General features: G+C 37.9%; 4 protein-coding genes across 5 annotated transcripts; all 4 read left to right on the top strand.

Moving 5' to 3' along the window:
* The first annotated feature begins 1,498 nt into the window (after positions 1-1,498).
* LOC116117256 (ankyrin repeat and KH domain-containing protein 1-like) lies at positions 1,499-5,496 on the top strand. Its single transcript, XM_031403293.1, is given in 4 exon segments — positions 1,499-1,838; positions 2,473-2,748; positions 2,822-2,959; positions 3,318-5,496. Coding segments are annotated over 4 exon segments (2,271 nt in total). The 5' UTR covers positions 1,499-1,529; the 3' UTR covers positions 4,866-5,496.
* A 737-nt stretch (positions 5,497-6,233) lies between these two features.
* LOC116117255 (subtilisin-like protease SBT3.5) lies at positions 6,234-10,346 on the top strand. 2 transcript variants are annotated; one of them, XM_031403290.1, is made up of 10 exons: positions 6,234-6,491; positions 6,606-6,697; positions 6,819-6,916; positions 7,389-7,544; positions 7,636-8,309; positions 8,426-8,511; positions 8,612-8,857; positions 8,961-9,075; positions 9,233-9,425; positions 9,504-10,346. In XM_031403290.1, exons 1-10 carry the CDS (start codon positions 6,402-6,404, stop codon positions 10,079-10,081), a joined length of 2,328 nt encoding a protein of 775 aa, XP_031259150.1. In that variant the 5' UTR covers positions 6,234-6,401; the 3' UTR covers positions 10,082-10,346. The 2 variants fall into 2 exon arrangements, with proteins under 2 accessions (XP_031259150.1, XP_031259152.1); XM_031403292.1 differs by having other exon boundaries at positions 6,234-6,411; positions 9,504-10,345.
* A 585-nt stretch (positions 10,347-10,931) lies between these two features.
* Positions 10,932-14,792, top strand: LOC116117193 (subtilisin-like protease SBT3.5). Its single transcript, XM_031403221.1, has 10 exons — positions 10,932-11,099; positions 11,190-11,281; positions 11,580-11,677; positions 11,906-12,061; positions 12,180-12,853; positions 12,948-13,033; positions 13,194-13,439; positions 13,537-13,651; positions 13,754-13,946; positions 14,045-14,792. The coding sequence occupies exons 1-10, from the start codon at positions 10,980-10,982 to the stop codon at positions 14,614-14,616; spliced, it is 2,352 nt and encodes a 783-aa protein (XP_031259081.1). The 5' UTR covers positions 10,932-10,979; the 3' UTR covers positions 14,617-14,792.
* An 812-nt stretch (positions 14,793-15,604) lies between these two features.
* Positions 15,605-19,197, top strand: LOC116117212 (subtilisin-like protease SBT3.5). The gene is made up of 10 exons (XM_031403247.1): positions 15,605-15,875; positions 15,977-16,068; positions 16,165-16,262; positions 16,341-16,496; positions 16,578-17,242; positions 17,332-17,423; positions 17,509-17,751; positions 17,832-17,946; positions 18,213-18,405; positions 18,486-19,197. The coding sequence occupies exons 1-10, from the start codon at positions 15,753-15,755 to the stop codon at positions 19,052-19,054; spliced, it is 2,346 nt and encodes a 781-aa protein (XP_031259107.1). The 5' UTR covers positions 15,605-15,752; the 3' UTR covers positions 19,055-19,197.
* The last annotated feature ends 556 nt before the right edge of the window (positions 19,198-19,753 follow it).

Raw genomic sequence — 19,753 nt, 5'->3', positions numbered from 1 at the left:
ACACCCCTATCTATCTATGGTTGCTAGATTCTGACAACCACCATCGGTAGTTGCCGGAATCTATCACAACGGCATAGAAACGATCGGAACTAGTCGGTAATTCGTCGATCTGGCTTTTCCGATCAGATCCGCAGTGGATCTAACTAGAAAAGGCCGTGCCGATGCACAACCAGCTAGATCCGACCGATCTACGTCGTAACGTCATTTTTCAACTAGATTCCGATGATGGTGGCTGGAATCTGACACTATAAGTGAGTGGGGGTGTTTTTATAATTTTATAAAAAATTTATATATTGGTGTGTTTAATTAAATTAGAAAAGTTAGAGGATTTTTTTATTAATTTTTAAATTTTATCTTATAATACATACTCTATCCAACCATCTAATGGTAATAGGCCAGAATTTGAATTTGAATTTGGTTGACGGGCTGTGGATGAGGTAAATAGTAGCCCATCACGTTGTGGGGTCTCCCGACAGGCCCGTGATTTTTGCTAACAAAAATAAATCACCTTCATCTGTCGCTCTCCACAAAATCTAACTGAAGTTTTCCCTCCTCCACTTCAAACTTAAACTTATTATTATTCATGTAAAAAGATTAACCAATCATGTCAATTCAAACAGATTTTTATTTGAGATATGAATTATCATAGTCCTATTCCTATATACCGCATATAGCTTTGCTTTGTTTCTTACTAGCATTTACGTCACCCCGACAACCCCATTATTTAGAAATGGGAGAACGAACATTTTTTCACCCAAGGTTGGACGAAATGACACTTTTTCACCCATCAAGTTTTAAAATGACATTTTTGTTATATTTTCTGTTAATATTTGATTGAAAAGATAAAAATATTTTTAAATATTTAATTTTATAAATTTTTTATTATTTTTGAATTAGCCAAAAAGTAAGATATTAAAAAGTAAAAAAAAAAAAGTTAACCCCAACTAAAAAGTTAAGATTAATACTATGGAATTGTTTAAAATTAAATAACCTTAATATTTATTTGGTTATTTATTTATTTATAATATCATAAATATCTCATCACTATTATTCAATAATCTATTAATATAATATTTTTCATTTTTACTAATTAACATAGAAAATCTTAATAGTTAATATTCCTAATTAATTAAATAAACAAAGAAAAAATGTATCTTTACACTTGAGTAAGGACTTTGTTTAACTAAATTTTAATTTATAATGAACTAATTAAGAAATAAACTATTTAAGGATATTTATGTCTTTTAGTTAAATATTAACAGAAAACACTAACAGAACCTGACAAAAGGTGGGAACGTGTCATTTTGAAACTTGATGGGTGCGAAAGGGTCGTCTCGTCAAACCTTGGGTGGGAAAATGTTGTTCTCCCTTGTAATACTAATCCAAATACTTCTTATTATATTATTATTACCGATACTCCCTCGGATACCCCTTTCAATTTAATACTATATTAATTAAATTTTTATTTATTTATTTATTTTTTTCTGGATGTGAAAGAATGAATGAAAGAAATGGATGTGAATGAATGAATGAAAGAAACGGGGAGGTTCAGTGCTGTCGGTGGAAGGAACAGAGAAGAGCTGGCAATGCCATCACAGAAACTGATAGAGGCTTCGTTGAGAGGAGACATAGATTGCGTTGCCCAGGTTTTGACGTTAAACACAGTGGATGTCAACTACATTGGGACTCTGAGTTTGAGAGTCAAGTGCATTGAAACTCTACTTAGAGAGGACGAGGCTGATGAGGTTGAGATCGAGTTTAGAGACTTTGTCACTGATGTTACTCCTCTTTTTGCGGCTGCCCATTCTGGTCACGTGGAGATTGCCCGAAAACTTCTGGTATCATATCTGTTTTTTGTGTTATGTTGTTCACGATTAATCCTTAGAATTCGTTTCTTCTGTCTCTTTTTGGTTGATGGTGCTTATTTTTTTTGTTAAGTTCTAAATTTCTTTTTTGGTTTATGGAAGTTTATCCGAGAGAACCAAGTTTGCGTTGATTTTATAATTGTTGATTTTTACTTGTTACCTTTGGGTGGTTTCTTATTGTTGTCTCAACTCTCAAGAATATTCATGTCATGGTCTGTTTAAGCTCTCTAACTTTTTCTCTTTGGAAACAAAATATTCTGGATTCATTTATATCTCAAGCATTTGAGCTGCTATTTTGTTAATAATTTCCCTCAGTGCATTAAAATTTTTAGTCTTTATATCTATGTTCATTTGTAATTAAACTTCTTTTGGTGCAAATATGCATATGGTTATTACTTAACACTGTTGAGGTGAATCAACAAAAAGTTGCAGTCTTGTTATTGGTGGATTTAAAGTAATGCATTCATTCGTCAAACTAGCCTTCTAAATGGATGATTACCTCAAGCTTCATGGAATAGTTTGCTTCTGAATTCAGGAATTTTTTGCCTCCAGTTCACATGCATTTCACTTTTTGTGAGACCCTTATTCTCTTTTAATTCATATACAGTCAGCTGGAGCTGATGTTAACCACGAGTTATTTCGGGGATTTGCAACTACTGCTGCAGCTCGTGAAGGTCATTTCGTTCTTCTTGACATGCTTCTCAAGGCTGGTGCATCTCAATCAGCTTGTGAGGATGCTTTACTTGAAGCTTGCCTCTGGGGTCAGGCTAAAGCTGCAGAATTGTTGATCTGTTCAGAGATGACAGGACCTAATGTTGCCCAACATGCACTTGTATCTGCAAGCTGTTGAGGATTTGTTGATGTAGTGGCGACCTTAATCAAGGTGTAGATTGGTTCTTCGTCATCTCAGTTTCATTTGGAGGTATCTGTCTTTTAATTAGCCTTTATGTCTGCAGAATGGAGTGGACCTAAATTGCTTGGACAGGCTCCTCTTGCGTTCATTCAAACCAGCATTGCACGCTAATGTAGACTGCACTCCATTAGTGGCTGCAATTGTGAATCGACAAGTTTCTGTGGTCAAATACTTGTTGGAGGTAAGGATCTACTATCTTATTCATAACACATTTCTTACTGGTAATCTTGATGTAAATTACTTTTAGGTAGCTTGGGACTGTACAATAATCTCATCCAGTAAGACTTATCATTTATAAGCAGATTATGGCCACATGATTGCACTGCATTATTGTTGCAGCATGTAGGAATTTCATTTCTGTTCTTTAGATCTAAATTCGTATGAGGTCCAAAATTTTACTGTCTAGATCCATAAGTTTTTCGATTTTGTTTAAGTATTCCCAACTGATGGATGCTTCTTGTGTACCTGTCTTCTATTTGGGGAATTCGAAGAAAACTAATTATCAGAGCTAAAACATATAAATGGTTGTGTAAGCCTAGGCAGGTGCAAAAACTGATTGCTATGTAAGGATAGGAGCCTGGTCATGGGACATCTTCTCTGGTGAGGAGCTGAGGGTGGGTGCATGTTTGGGTGAGCCATACAATGAAGTCTGGTGTGCAGTTGAATATTATGAAGCAAGTGGACAAATTTTAAAACTTTTGCTTCAGCACCAAATTTCATCTCTTGAAAGTCAACAACAAGGCAGAAACCTTCTTTGCCATGCCATTCTCTGCCAGAATCTGGATGCTGTGAGGGTGCTCCTTAATGCTGGTGCTGATATTGAATTTCCTATAAGAACCAAGAAGGGGCATGAATCTCGTCCTCTTCATTTGGCTGCTAGAATGGGATGTGTTTTCATTTTGAAACAATTGATATTGCATGGTTGCCAAATTGATTCAAGGACTGAAACTGGTGACACAGCCTTGATGTTGGCTGCCAAATCGGATCAAGCTGATTGTTTCCTTGAGCTTATTATTTCTGGTGCTGATATAGGTCTGATCAACAATAATGGTGACAGTACTATGCAATTGGCAAAGAGAAGTGCTTTTGGATCCTCTTTGGCCAATATCCTCCGGCAGGCTATCATCACCAGAAAGAGAATTTGTTCCACCAATCTTGAGGTGTTCTCGCTTCTGCACTTTGTTACAGGAATGGGCAATGTAGAGCTTCTACAGATTATACTGCAACAATCAACGGAAGATATAAATAAGCATGATGCTTTAGGTATGACACCAATTGCAGTCGCAGCAAAGGCTGGCCACACTGAGGCTTTCCGACTCCTCATAAATTATGGGGCTGACATCAGTGTCAAAAGCAGGGATGAGCAAACAGTTGTTTCTATCTTGCTGCATCATGCACATGCCATTGTCATATCCCGGTTTGAAGAGATATTGCTTGATGCTGTTCTTGCTCATAGGCTGACTGGCCACTCCGAATTTAGATCACTTCATTTTGCAGCACAAATTGGAAACTTGTCAGCAATAGTTAAGCTTTTGGCAATGGGATTGCCCATAAATTCTGTGAATGAAAATGGGTATACACCTCTCATGCTTGCAGCGAAAGCGGGCCATGCTGATGCCTGCAAGATTTTATTGCAAAGAGGTGCAGATTGTGGGAGTGCCAATTTCAGAGGTGAGACAGCTTTATCCCTCGTTAAGAGACGTAATAAATGTAAAGCTGCAGAAAGTGTGATATTTGATTATTTGGCTCGTTCGCATGTGCTACTGGGTGAGGAGCTCTTCAAACACACTCGTCAGGGAAGAGGTTCACCACATGTAAAGGTTGCTCGTATGCTCAAATCTGGCTTGTTGACGTGGGGAAAGTCTAGTAGGAGGAATGTGGTGTGTAAGGAGGCTGTGGCAGGGCCAAGTGCGAGCTTTTTGAAGAATAGGAGAGAAGTTAACGGATGTGGGGGAAACACAGTAACCTTTAGGGTGTTAACAGAGACAGGAAGGGAGATCCATTTTGAGGCAGGTTCTACTTCTAGTTTAGAACTTTGGATACGTGGTATTAATCTCATCATAAAGGAGGCAACTTCTGGAGCATGATTACCAAATTTTTATGTGGGAGTAAGATGAGAGTTAATGAATGTGCATATGCAGAGATTGTGACTGTTTTTCCCCTTTTTTGTTTTCTTATTGTCAATCCCAAAATAATAGAGAGGAATATCACAAATAGGGCCATTGCGACACCCATCATAGCAGTAGTTCCTCATTCCTCATCCAGGAGCTACTTAACCATATTCTGAATTCAATGGTTTGAATATATCGCCTACAGCAGTTCGACTTCAGCATGCCAAAAATCTTGCTTCAAGTCAATGTGAAGGAGACCTGTGTCCTATGAAGTCGAATACAGCAACTATCCAGCCGAAGACAGGCCAATTTTCCAAATTTAGTCTCTCTGTTGCTGTAGGTTCTCTTTCTGAAGGTGGAATGTAAGTTAATTAGTACAGCCTAGCCATTACAAAGAAAATCTGAGTGTAATTAGATTACCCGGCTAGCTGCTGTACATTAAAAGTGTGTTAAAGATCGATTTTTTAGAGCCCATACATATATGTTTATTTTTTTTAAGCTATTGTGTACAACCAAGCATGTCAATTCCCCCCTGGCTCCGCAAGTGTTAGTTACCTTATTCTGGAAGAATTTAAGAAGTATCCGTGAGAGCTTGCTAGTTTTATGATGCTTACATTGTGGAGGTTCTGTTTTGCTATTTACTTCTCTCTTCCAAGATACAACATTCCTTCCACACCTAAGCATGATCTGGGTTTTTGTCATATAATTGATCTCCTCAATTATACATTTTCAAATGTCAACCAATAAAATGTTTTCATACCAACTAGTGGTCCTTTGATGGCTATCATATTTAGAATAGAAAATTTTGTAGTGGATATATTCCATTCATAAACTAAACACAGGCAAAAATAACCCCTTGTATGGCCTCACTGGTCAACTAGTATAACAGTAAACTAAAACAGCTTATGCAAAGTCGTAGTTTTACATACATTTTTCCAATGTCATGAGCACATATGGGGTCGACTGAGATTTGGTTTTAGTGCTTTTCAGGAAAATTTGCTCTAATTTCTCATAAGAAATAAGATAACTAACGTTTAAGTTACCAGTTACTGTAAGAGAAATGGTGGCGTATGTTAAAAGTGCGTGGACAGATGAATACAACTATAAAGCGAATTGCTTTTTAATGGTCTGACCGTGTACCCTAAGAGATGTCAACGTGCGTGGCTGTTCAACTCCAGGTGTACCCATTGAAGTTTCATTAATGTGTTTGATTAACTTAGCACTTGTATTGATTGGTCATTGTCAAATTCTTGATTTTTAAAGAGAGAATGAAGTTTGACTTTTAAGCTCCATCCCACAACCACAGGTTTAAGTTGCCAAACCTTGTAATCATTAATACAGATAGTCCGGTATTTTGCACCTTGTACATGTCTTGCAGAAAGCGTAAATGGTTTCTATATTTGGTATTGCCATTACTCCAAGTGATTTCTTGAAGTTGTTGATTCATTATTCATACCTGATCACCCCCGCATATCTTAATTTCATTCTATCTTGAAGAGATACAGAGACATAATGAGCAAGAGTAAGGTCCCTTCAACGCCAGTGCTTGTTATGCTGTATCTTGTCTTCGTTCTCAATGGTCTAATCCTTGTGACAGCAAAGGTTGATGATAAAAGCAATGTTTGTTTTTTAAGAAAATGAAGTTGATCACATATACCATTGTATCGTTTTCCTTACAGGTTGTTTAATCAAAATTCTTTCTCTTGATCTTGACAGGTTCATATTGTTTATTTGGGAGAGAGGCAGCACGATGATCCCAAACTCATAACAGATGCTCATCATGACATGCTTGCCACGGTAGTGGGCAGGTATAACATTAAATTTAAGTTTTTTTTTTTCCTCTTTTTTTTTTTTTTTTCATCTGGGAATGCTTATTGAAAATCCAGATTTTAATGAAACGTTTAGTCCAACGAAATTTTCATGTTTCAGCAAGGAATTGGCCTCAGAATTGATGGTGTATAGCTACAAGCATGGCTTTTCAGGATTTGCAGCCAAGCTTACAGAAGCTCAGGCACAGCAACTTGCAGGTGCTTGTCAAAACAACGATACTGGATCTTAACCTTCTGTTTTTTTCCTTAAAATTGAATAATGTCTAAATTATGCATTCATTCGTAAAAAAATTTATCATGATAATATTCTTTTTTGTTTTGGTAACTGGTAATTATATAAAAAATAAAGAATTACAATCTAATCGGGACGAACTCGAAAAAAGCACGACCCTAATAAGTCAATGACCTAATAAGTCAAGGAACGCCACCTAACAAAAAGAGCAAACGAGCCTGAATGTACAACCTTTACACACCTATCAACACCGCTTAAACAGCCCCAAAAAAGGGCCCGGGAAGGCTAACCAAAAATCCTTTTTCACAGCCAAAAACGGCAGCAGCCACACCTCAAATCACCAAAAAAAAAAAAAAAAAAAAAACACCTGGATCAGGAGCAGATGATAATATGTTGTTCTTATATGTGTTTTTTGATTTATGCTATTGATTTAATTAGAGTTGCCCGGAGTAATTCGAGTGGTACCAAATAGCCTCCACAGACTGCAAACAACTAGGAGTTGGGATTACCTTGGCCTCTCTTCTCATTCTTCTTCCAATGTTCTTCATAATAGCAACATGGGAAATGGAGTTATCATAGGTGTACTTGATACAGGTTCGTTAGAATCGTTACCCCACTCAATTCAATTCCTCCTTTTTTCATCTCTCTGATGCAAAGAATCAAAATTAGTCGCTTGATGGAACAGGAATATGGCCAGAATCTAAAGCCTTCAGTGATGAAGGACTTGAACCTATCCCATCTCGCTGGAAAGGTCTTTGCCAATCTGGAGACCAATTCAATGCCTCGACCCATTGTAACAGAAAAATCATTGGAGCCCGTTGGTTCGTTAATGGATTTCTTGCAGAGTATGGAAAGCCATTAAACACGTCAGGAGACCAGGAGTTCTTCTCCCCAAGAGATGCAAATGGACATGGCACGCATACATCCAGCACTGCGGCTGGTTCTTTTGTGCACAATGTTAGCTACAAAGGCCTTGGTTTTGGAAATGTAAGAGGTGGTGCACCCCGTGCACGTTTGGCCATTTACAAGGTCTGTTGGAATGTACTTGGAGGGCAATGTGCATCTGCTGATATTCTGAAAGCCTTTGATGAAGCCATACATGATAGAGTTGATGTGTTATCCCTGTCAATTGGGTCTGCCATTCCTCTATTCTCAGATGTTGATGAACGTGATGGAATTGCTACCGGTTCCTTCCATGCTGTGGCGAGGGGCATCACAGTTGTTTGTGGAGCTGCAAATGAAGGACCTTCAGCTCAGACAGTGCAGAACACGGCACCGTGGATCTTAACTGTTGCAGCAAGCACCATGGATCGAGCATTCCCTTCAACAATAACACTTGGAAATAATAGAACTTTAGTGGTATGTTCTGTGGCAAATCATATTTTTCGAACTGTGGATTGAGCACCATATCCGTCTCCATTTGATTTAGGGGCAAGGATGCAGTAATTGATTTGAATGGTATTTGTTTGTTTCAGGGTCAAGCCGTGTTTACTGGAAAAGAGAGTGGTTTTACAGGTTTGGTATATCCAGAGGCGGCAGGGCTTGATCCCAATTCTGCAGGGTAACTATATCAATTGAGTTTACAGGAATTTGCTTACATGTTAATTGTTATCATATAATTAGATAAAGAATAATTCACTTATTCAACTACTAACTTGCAGCGTATGTCAAGCTCTCTCACTTAATGCTACTAAGGTAGCTGGAAAAGTTGTGATCTGCTTCACCTCAGTGACTAGTAGAGTTGCCATAAGAAGTGCTGCATCAATTGTGCAAGAAGCTGGTGGCGTCGGCCTGATCGTTGTCAAAAACCCCACTGATGCATTCTCTCCGTGCACCGAAAACTTTCCCTGCGTTGAAGTTGACTATGAAGTTGGCACCCAAATACTCTTTTATATCCGTTCAACCAAGTAATTACATTTCCATCTTCATTTTATACTTCATGATTACTGTCACTGGATTTCTTATTAATTATTAATCTATGGTTTTTTGTTTTTGGATGGGTGTATACAGGTCACCCCTAGTAAAATTGAGCCCCTCTAGAACATTTGTAGGAAAGCCTTTATTAGCCAAGGTGGCCTTTTTCTCATCAAGAGGGCCTAACTCCATTGCACCAGCAATTCTCAAGGTACATTCTTCAAGTACTGTTCTAGGCAGGCTCTGCCTCTGGAGTGCATAGTTCAGATTGAACCTTGGAAGTATTCTCTGGGATTCTTCCTGCCTGAAAACTAAAACCAGACAACTTAGATAAATTTTCCTAATTTTGGGTTAATTTTGTGGTACAGCCGGACATTACTGCTCCTGGAGTGAATATATTAGCTGCCACTTCTCCCCTTCATCGATTGGCGGATAATGGATATGTCCTGTTTTCAGGAACTTCAATGGCCACTCCTCATGTCTCAGGCATTGTGGCACTTGTCAAAGCATTGCACCCTGATTGGTCTCCCGCAGCCATTAAATCTGCACTTATCACCACTGGTAATATCACTTTTATTTAATGAATTTAGCAAAACCATACAAAAGGAATCGACTAACCATTTCGAAAATTTAATGTAGCTCGGAGGAATGGTCCATCAGGTTTTCCAATTTTTGCTGAGGGATCTCCGCAAAAGCTTGCTAATCCATTTGATTTTGGTGGTGGCATTGTAAATCCGAATGAGGCAGCAGATCCTGGTCTCATATATGATATGAACACAGCCGACTACATATATTATCTCTGTGCCATGGAATACAACAACACTGATATCTCTCGGCTTACAGGGCAACCCACCATGTGCCCGGATCCAAAACCTTCAATGTTAGATATAAATCTACCTTCCATTACAATACCAAGTCTTAGAAATTCAGTCACCATCACCAGAACAGTAACAAACGTTGGAAACTCTAAATCTGTTTATAGAGCTGTAATTGAACATCTGTTTGGCACAATGATATCAGTACAACCTAATGTCTTGGTGTTCAATGCTACAAACCAAAAGATATCTTTCAGGGTAACCATCTCGACATCGCACGAGCTCATCGCAGGTTATTATTTTGGAAGCCTAACTTGGACTGATGGGGTTCATTATGTTAGAAGTCCTTTGTCCGTGAGAACAGATGTATTACTATCTTATTATATGACTGATCATTACTAGTTAATAATTCTCTGTGTAATTGTGATGAAGATAATTTAACAATTACACCTCTCTAGCCTCTAGGCTTTCATTTCTAAAGGTAGCTTTTGACAAAAGATTTAAACTGGATTATTCATTTGAAATTTGAGCAAATATTAAAGGGTTTAGAGTGGATGCATCATCAGCATCAGATATTATCCATCCGTTTTGGAAACAGATAAGCTATAAAGTCAATGAGAGCTTAAAACAGTGAAACATGTAATTAAATTCTCTTATATTATGAATTTAAGAAACGTCAGGAGACTTTACATTATAATCAACAATATTATTTTTGTCAATTAGCTTATCTGCTTATCCTTTAGACGATTTGTATGCCTGTTTCTTGCTCCTTACTACTTTCCTAGTTGGCTGATTGTCTATCTTTATTATAAATTTATGGCAAATTATCCAACGGTTCTCATGTTTCTCCTCCTTCAATCTCAGATATTCAAACTAAAAGTATGTAACACCATCTGCTCTTCAAGCTATTTTCAAAGTTCAACTTCTCTAAAATTAATTTTATACAAAGAGCATATCCTGAAATGCCTTGAATGATATGGTATATGGTTGAATGCTGCATTTAAGTAATATATATCCTATCACAACTTCAAAATTGGTAGATTTAATTCCTTTGGATAAGAAATTTCTGTGTCTTTGCCACTGGTTAAATGTGATCAGCAGAGGTTATAATTATATTATAGTGCTAAATTAAATAAATAAATGTTCAAAGTCAAATTTTGCTTGTGCAAGGTTCCAAGCTTGAAGGCTTAATTAATGATAAATAAAGCCTATATAAGACTGTAAACTAATCCTTCCTTCAGCTGCATAAACACCCTAGTTGTAGATTGTCATCTCTTCCTCTCAAGTATAAAAAGACAACATGGGATCTCTTTTAATTGGAAGGAAGGGCTACAAAATTTCATTGTTTGTGATAGTAAACCTTTTCCTGATTCTGAATGTCCATAATAGCTTGATTGCACCAGTAAGCGCCACAAGCAAAGTAAGTAAATCATGGAGATAGCTTTTTTTCTCCAAATTGGAACGTAATGCATCTTAAAAACTCACACCTGGAATTGTTTTAAACTGTTAGGTTCACATAGTTTATCTTGGTGAGAAGCAGCATGATGATCCTGAGCTCATCACTAAATCACATCATGAAATGCTGGAATCAATTGTTGGAAGGTATGGCCTATGAAAACACAAACTGTGCTTACTTGATCATCATACCCATATAGGTCCTATACATAGTTACTAGCATTTAAAACTCACTGTTTCATAATTTACCAAAACTTAACTGCTTAGTGGTAATTTTATCGATAAAGTTAGCTTAATAATTTCTTATCATGTTGCTTTATAAGTCAAAAGCGTAGATAAATTATATGTCCAAATAAGAAAATATTTCTATATATCATAAAGAAGAACCAGCTGCTGGAAAAATTACTCTGGTTATTGACTATGTGCGGTTATATTCATGCTACAGCAAGGAGGCTGCTGCTGACTTGATGGTTTACAGTTATAAACATGGTTTCTCTGGATTCGCGGCCAAGCTTACTGAATCTCAAGCTCAAAAACTTGCTGGTAATATCACATTTAAGTCTTTTCTTCTATGGTAAAACTCCACATGTTTGAAATAAAAAGAAAATTAAACAGAATATTCTGTGCTTTTTTTCTTCTGCATGTGTGTGAACTCGAGTGCTCGCTGTTATCTTATTGACAGCAGTTCTATTTATCAAAACTCATCCTGAGACTATTTTGCTGTATGATAAAAGTGTTCTAAAAGTGACTGATTATTTCTTATCTACGTAGAGTTATATGGGGTTGTTCGTATTACACCCAATCAGTTTCATTCACTGCAAACAACAAGAAGTTGGGATTACCTCGATCTTTCTTCTTATTCTCCCAACAATATTCTGCAAGATACCAACATGGGAGATGGAATCATCATTGGTCTCCTTGACACAGGTTTCTTTCTGTGTCTCTGTAACAGAAACTCACACATTAACATATATAACTACAAATTAATGCATTAATTTATGTAGTGATAAGTTAATCTTAATAGTCCTCCAATGGTGATATATAGGTGTATGGCCAGAGTCAGAGATATTCAACGATGAAGGGCTTGGTCCAATCCCTACTCGTTGGAAGGGTCACTGTCAATCCGGACAGCTCTTCAATGGCACTACAGACTGTAACAGAAAATTGATAGGAGCAAAATATTTTATTGATGGTTTCCTAGCAGAAAATCAGCAACCATTTAACACCACTCAAAGTCCGGATTATATGTCCCCTAGAGATGTTGTTGGACATGGCACTCACACATCGACTATTGCTGCCGGTTCTTTTGTGGCTAATACAAGCTACAAAGGCATTGCCTTAGGTACGGTGAGAGGTGGTGCCCCCCGGGCTCGTATAGCCATGTATAAGGTATGCTGGAATGTGCCAGCAGGGCAATGCTCATCTGCTGATATATTGAAAGCCTTTGATGAAGCTATACATGACGGGGTTGATTTGTTATCTTTGTCTCTTGGCACACAAATTCCTCTCTTTCCAGAAGTTGATGAGCCTGATGGAATTTCTGTTGGTTCATTCCACGCGGTTGCAAGGGGTATTCCTGTTATTTGTGCTGCTGCTAATGATGGACCTGCCGCTCAGACCGTTCACAACACTGCACCTTGGATCTTAACAATAGCAGCTACCACCATTGATCGGTCCTTTCCTACACCAATTACACTTGGAAACAACATAACTGTACTGGTTTACATATTCAGCATATTGCCAGATACATTAACTTTATATCCATAGCGCAAACATGCTTTTGATGTGTTAATTGATTTGGCAAATCCTGCAGGGTCAAGCTCTGTTTGCGGGGAAGGAAATTGATTTTACTGGTTTGGTGTACCCAGAGGTCCCAGGACTACGCCCCACAGTACCAGGGTAATATAAGTCATTCCATCTTGTTTACTAACATTTTCTACTTTCCCTTGCTTGACAGAATTTGGAAATGGCACATTAACATGTAAAGCATTGTCTATGTTCTATTAGTATATGCAAACTATTTTACTATTTTATGTAACAATTAAGGGCATCTTTGCAGAGTCTGCGAGTCCCTTTCACTTAATAACACTTCAGTGGTTGGCAAAGTGGTTCTTTGCTTCACGACAGTCGCTAGGCGATCTGCAATGACTAGTGCTGTCACTGCTGTGAGAGCAGCGGGGGGTGTTGGGGTGATTATTGCTAGAAATCCCAGTCATCTCTTTGGACCTTGCAGTGATGACTTTCCGTGCATTGTAGTAGACTACGAGCTTGGCACCCAGATACTATTCTACATTCGTTCCACCAGGTATTCAAATCATTATGATTATAGGATATTTATATTTGTTTTTCTTTCTTTTCTTAATTGATATGCTGAAATTTGGATATGATTTTGGGGTTCGCAGCTCTCCCACTGTAAAATTGAGTACCTCTAGAACACTAGTGGGGAAGCCAGTTGCAACCAAGGTTGCCTACTTTTCATCTAGGGGACCAAGCTCCATTTCTCCAGCTATTCTGAAAGTATGAAAAATCCTCATTCTTCCCTACAAGAGCATAAAAATCCATGCTAATATTGTAATTTCATTGAATTGTGCTAACCAATAATGGTTTCCTGCAATACAGCCGGATATAGCAGCACCTGGTGTAAGCATATTGGCTGCTAGTGCTCCATTAGATCCCTTCATGGATGCTGGGTTTGCCGTTCATTCTGGTACGTCAATGGCAGCTCCCATTGTCTCAGGAATTGTTGCACTTCTGAAAGCAGAACATCCTGATTGGTCCCCTGCTGCTATTAGATCTGCAATTGTCACAACAGGTAGCTTAGATGGTCTATAAACTATTTTAAATAACTATCCAATGAAATGAAAACAGTTGCACTTAATTATATGAATTAATGAAAACACTTCATTGCAGCATGGAAAACTGATCCTTTTGGAGAGCCTATCTTTACGGAAGGGTCCCCTCGAAAGCTTGCTGATCCATTTGACTATGGAGGTGGCCTTGTAAACCCTAGTAAGGCGTCGGAACCTGGTCTTATATATGACATGGGCACTGCTGACTACATACATTACCTTTGCGCTGTTGGTTACAATGAGTCTTCTATTTCTCAGCTTGTAGGACAAGCCACAATGTGTCCTAGTACCAAGCCTTCCATTCTGGATGTAAATCTACCTTCTATCACCATTCCAAATCTAAAAGAATCTGTTACCCTCATTCGAAGTGTTACAAATGTTGGTCCTCCCCACTCCATATACAAATCCCTTATTGAGCACCCATTTGGCATAGCTGTAGCTGTAAAACCTGACATACTGGTTTTCAATTCTAACACCAAAATGAATTCCTTCAAAGTTACAGTCTCAACCACCCACAAAGTGAACACGGGATACTACTTTGGGAGCCTAACATGGACTGATGGAGTGCACAATGTGACAATTCCTATATCTGTGAGGACACAGATTATAGAATTTTATACTGATGACAATTGAAAATTAAACCTCTTCATTTGGGCTGGTAATCTCTTTCTTGTTCCTCCCTAATCTTCTTTAATAAAATACAATAAACATCGCAGATACTTTATTGGTATCCAAGATCTTCTGTAAAAAAAGTATGCTTGTATAATTGATAAATATTGGAGAATAAATCAATCAGTTTGTTAACTTTGGAAACAGCCAATTTCCCCTCTTTTTTAAACCATCTTATCGTCTAAGAAAAGATATCTTTGGAAAAAGAAAATGAACAGAAAGAAGAATCAAATATTAAAAAATCTCTCACTTAAAACAATTGAAGCAACAATTCTCAGAAGACCACAGATGATCCCACATCATCCCTTGGAACTTTTCTGAGTTGAGCATATGGGTTTATCCACAAGACCTTTTCTTTGAAGCTATCCTGCCTTTTTTTCTTCGAAATGAGCAGTCCCACTGGTAACTATTGAGAAGCAAATAAAAGCAAAAAGCACAAATAAAAAAAAATTAAGGGATTGGATTCTCACAGGACTGGACTTTAAATAAAAGGTAGTAATAATGAAAGTGGATTAATTTTAATGCAATGTCATCGTCTTAAAGCATCTAAGAGCCGATAAGGACACCGCAGCATAATAAGTATGGATACTGTGAAACCTCAGCTCTTCTATCAGTTTATGATTTGCAAGTTACGAACTGGGTAATAAACAAGAATGCTCAAAAACTGCATCAATAGTATTCATGGGTTACAGAGCATACTGACTGGATCGAAAGCTTGGAAAAGTAGAGGAAGCAATCAATTTAAATCTCAATAAATATTCCTACACTAAATGTCTCTGTCATGATTCCTTATTTGTGAAGGAGCTCTTGCTTGAGCATCTTTCCACTCCCAGAAATTTCCATAATCACATATATTCTCACATGCTTTTCCTTGATTAAGCATAAAGCTTTCACAATAAATAAAGAAAGATTTTAGCATAAAGAGCAAAAGTGAACCAAAAGAATGATGTTCGACTTTCCCCATTCTGTCTATCAAGTTCTATTATAATCGGACATTTGCGATGGCTATTTTATGAACCTGCTCATCGCATTATCATAACACAATTCAAAATCCATAGGATAACTCAATATCTGAATCCACATTACTATATGCATTGCTGATGGATATCATGTTGATTAACAGGATAGCAACAAGAAAAAATCAGTTCCTCAGAATTCTTGTTCTCTTTCTTCTTCAATACTATGTTCAAATTTCTTTAATATCTGTTGATGCCTCTACTAATGTAAGTATATATGTGTTACTTTAAGTTCCGGATTCGGTTTCTCATACTGCTTTTCCTTTTCCATTTTTCCCTGGTTTGAGTATCTGCTGAAATTCTTATAGGTACACATTGTGTATATGGGAGAGAAGAAGTGTGAAGATCCAGTAACAATTACAAAGTCTCACCATAAAGTACTATCAACTTTGCTTGGAAGGTACAGCTCTAAATCTACATCATCATTATAACTCCAATTCGCTGTTAGTTTTGAAATCAACAACTTTCAAAACTTTCTACCACATCTGTACCACAGCAAAGAAGCAGCAAAGCGTTCAATTCTTTACAGCTATAAGCATGGCTTTTCTGGATTTGCTGCAAGGCTAACAGAAACTCAAGCTAAAAACATTGCAGGTATGATAATTTGAAGAAAGCACCTGTGTGGACTAAAATCTTTCTATCATCTAAAATGTTGCTACTTTAAAATGGCAGAGTTTCCCGGTGTTCTCCAAGTAATTCCAAATCGCATTGTCAAGCTCCACACAACCAGAAGCTGGGAATTCATTGGGCTGAATTATCATTCTTCCAAAAATCTGTTAACTGAGAGCAACATGGGAGAAGGAACTATCATTGGTGTAATCGATTCAGGTAACAGCCCACGTCATTGCTAAAAGAAAAAGACCTAAAGAAAGATAATGTACTTAGACTTTGATGAATTTCAACTTGTAGGAGTTTGGCCGGAGTCCGAAAGTTTCAGCGATAAAGGCATGGGTCCAATTCCATCCCACTGGAAAGGAATATGTCAAAAGGGACAGAAGTTCAACTCCTCCAACTGCAACAAAAAATTAATTGGGGCTCGCTGGTTCATAAAAGGGCTCGTGGATATGATCAAAAGACCCATTAACGCAACCGAAGACGACGAGTTTATATCGCCACGGGATGCAGTTGGCCATGGTACTCATACGGCTTCTACAGCAGCTGGCTATTTTGTTGACAAAGCAAATTATGAAGGACTAGCAGCAGGTTCAGCCAGAGGAGGAGCACCTCTTGCTCACTTAGCAATTTACAAGGTTTGCTGGGACGGCTTCGGATGCGCTGATGCTGATATTCTAAAAGCATTTGACAAAGCCATACACGATGGAGTAGATATCCTGTCGCTGTCTTTAGGCGGTGATATACCCTTGTTCTCCTACATTGATCAACGTGATTCAATTGCAATTGGATCCTTCCATGCAACTTCTAGAGGGATCACTGTTGTTTGCTCAGCAGGAAATGATGGTCCTACTTCCCAAACCATTGTGAATACTGCCCCCTGGATCATCACAGTTGGATCCACCACCATTGACCGGGCCTTCCCAACGGCTATTACACTTGGAAATCACCAAACTCTCTGGGTAAAATAAAACAGTAAATGTTTCTTAAGACGAAATCTGGCAGAGAATGCAATTGTTAAGATTTCTAGTCATAGCTTTAATTCTTGCAGGGTCAATCCATGGATACTGGAAAGGATAATCGTGGATTCACTGGCCTAACATACTCTGAACGTGTAGCCCTTGACTCTACAGATGATTCAGCGTTAGACCTTTTTTTTCTTCTTTTTTTGAACCGGTTCTGGTTATATTTATTTCTGCAACATATTGTGTTATATAAATTCTTTCAGAAAGTACTGTGAGCCGGGAACTCTTAACGCAACATTAGCATCAGGGAAAATTATACTATGCTTTTCAAAATCTGATTCAGTGGACATAGTTAATACATCATTAATGGTGGCGGAAGCAGGAGGGGTTGGACTTATATTAGCACAGTTTCATAACGACGGGCTTTCCTCCTGCTTTTCGATTCCCTGTGTTAAAGTTGATTATGAAGTAGGGACAGAAATACTTTCTTACATCAGAACAGCAAGGTAATGAGATATGAAGATGGAAAAAAAAACATGGACGTTTAGAGAACTGAAGAACATTCATTGTATTTCTTTATGCGTAGGTCGCCAATTGCAAAGCTGAGTTTTCCCAAGACTGAAATTGGAAAATGGGTATCTCCACAAGTTGCATCTTTCTCGTCCAGAGGACCGAGTTCAATATGCCCAGCTTTATTGAAGGTATAGTCAACAATCTAATTTTTCTTTTTGAAGGCAAAGGAATGAAGTGTTTAAGTTGAGAATTAAGTCACCCAAGAGTTAATCAATTTATTGAAACTGTTTATGTGGAATCTGATGAGCAATCCTTTTCTTTTCCTATCGAAAAGAGTTGCACAAAATTCGGTAAAATTAAACGTTTTTTTTTTTTTTTTTTTGTGTGCTCTTCTTCTTTTTATTTGTATACTGAGCTTATTACCTTCCCTTACAATGTTCGTTTGATGGTGTAGCCTGACGTAGCTGCACCAGGTGTGGACATCTTAGCTGCAGTTAGACCATTCGGCAGAAAGCACTTGAATTCTTATGCACTGCTATCAGGAACTTCAATGGCTTGTCCCCATGTAGCAGGAATAGCAGCTCTCATCAAATCTGTACATCAAGGCTGGTCTCCTGCAGCCATAAGATCAGCTCTAGTTACTACTGGTGACTCAAACTCAAAACTCTTTTTTTCTTTTCTTGTAGAAAAAGCTTCAGCATTTATAATACAAATGACGAAACTGCAGCTTCCCAAAACGGAACAGACGGAATGAACATATTTGCGGAGGGTTTAACTCGCAAGGCAGCAAATCCATTTGACATTGGAGGGGGGCATGTCAATCCTAACAGGGCAATGCAACCAGGGCTGGTTTATGATATTACTACAGAAGACTATATTCAGTTCCTTTGCTCAATGGGTCACAATAATGCATCCATTAGTGCTTTAACCAAAACCAAAATCGGTTGCTCTAAAAGCAGCCATCTTGGACTGAACCTCAACCTCCCATCTATCAGTATCCCAAATCTCAAAAAGTCAGTGACAGTAACAAGAAAGGTCACAAATGTGGGACACGTTAACTCAGTTTATAGAGCTGCAGGGGAAGCTCCTTACGGCATAAACATGACGGTTGAGCCTCAAGTTTTAAGTTTTAACATGACCCTCAAAATTATTTCCTTCAAAGTTACCTTCTCCACTACAGAGAAGTTTCATACAAATTATAGATTCGGGAGCCTCACATGGACTGATGGTGAGCATTTTGTCAGAAGTCCTATAGCTATACGTACTATCAAATATGAATCATATTCCGATGTATAAGGTGGGTGAAAATCGCATTCAATTGAATAATTTTTTTCAAGTTGAGTAATTATGCTTTTCTTTGCATGTTGCAATTATATAAACAACTCCATGTGGCAGAGAAGGAAAGTTTTATCAGTTGAACAGCCTATTCAGTCCCTAACATGTCATCATAACAGAGCTAACATGACCAGTCACTAAGGTGATTACAAATGAAAATGAAAAACGTTTGAGATTGTTGGTTTTGCATGAAAACAAAGAAGAGAAACTGATGAACGAAAGAGAACCGAGACTGGAAAATAATGCTCTGTTTTTTATTCAAAAAACAAGGATAAATTTATACAAGCACCCGCCACTGTTTCACCTAATGGTTTACAAATTTCAAATTTAAACACAATACGCCAACTAATACACGTACATGCATAAGAAAAATTACATTTAATCAAACCTAATACACCTAAACACATCACTGAATCATTCCTAAAACAGTGACCAAAAACTACTTCTGCATGAACAGTAGGAGTCCAAACGGCGGCAAAACATGCAATTCAAATTTTTCTGCCAAGTTCATCATTTCCAACATGGTATCACCATTCAACACTCCTCCTTGATATCATTCCTGGAAACACCAAGTCTAAACTGAAGATATTCAAACTTGGCTTTGGATAATGGCTTAGTCATGATGTCTGCGACCTGATCTTCTCCCCGGCAGTGTATCAA

Source organism: Pistacia vera, unplaced genomic scaffold (assembly GCF_008641045.1).
Source record: "Pistacia vera cultivar Batoury unplaced genomic scaffold, PisVer_v2 Contig800, whole genome shotgun sequence".
NCBI classification, from domain to species: domain Eukaryota; kingdom Viridiplantae; phylum Streptophyta; class Magnoliopsida; order Sapindales; family Anacardiaceae; genus Pistacia; species Pistacia vera.
This window is presented reverse-complemented; position numbering and strand designations above follow the sequence as displayed.

Excerpts from the sequence above, each read along its gene's own strand:
- LOC116117255 (XM_031403290.1), top strand. The coding sequence starts at position 6,402 with ATGAGCAAGAGTAAGGTCCCTTCAACGCCAGTGCTTGTTATGCTGTAT. Across the intron at positions 9,076-9,232 it reads TTGCACCAGCAATTCTCAAG|CCGGACATTACTGCTCCTGG; the intron begins GTACATTCTTCA and ends TTTGTGGTACAG. Across the intron at positions 9,426-9,503 it reads ATCTGCACTTATCACCACTG|CTCGGAGGAATGGTCCATCA; the intron begins GTAATATCACTT and ends AATTTAATGTAG.
- LOC116117193 (XM_031403221.1), top strand. The coding sequence starts at position 10,980 with ATGGGATCTCTTTTAATTGGAAGGAAGGGCTACAAAATTTCATTGTTT. Across the intron at positions 11,282-11,579 it reads CTGGAATCAATTGTTGGAAG|CAAGGAGGCTGCTGCTGACT; the intron begins GTATGGCCTATG and ends TTCATGCTACAG. Across the intron at positions 13,652-13,753 it reads TTTCTCCAGCTATTCTGAAA|CCGGATATAGCAGCACCTGG; the intron begins GTATGAAAAATC and ends CCTGCAATACAG.
- LOC116117212 (XM_031403247.1), top strand. The coding sequence starts at position 15,753 with ATGGATATCATGTTGATTAACAGGATAGCAACAAGAAAAAATCAGTTC. Across the intron at positions 16,263-16,340 it reads TCAAGCTAAAAACATTGCAG|AGTTTCCCGGTGTTCTCCAA; the intron begins GTATGATAATTT and ends TTAAAATGGCAG. Across the intron at positions 16,497-16,577 it reads CATTGGTGTAATCGATTCAG|GAGTTTGGCCGGAGTCCGAA; the intron begins GTAACAGCCCAC and ends TTCAACTTGTAG.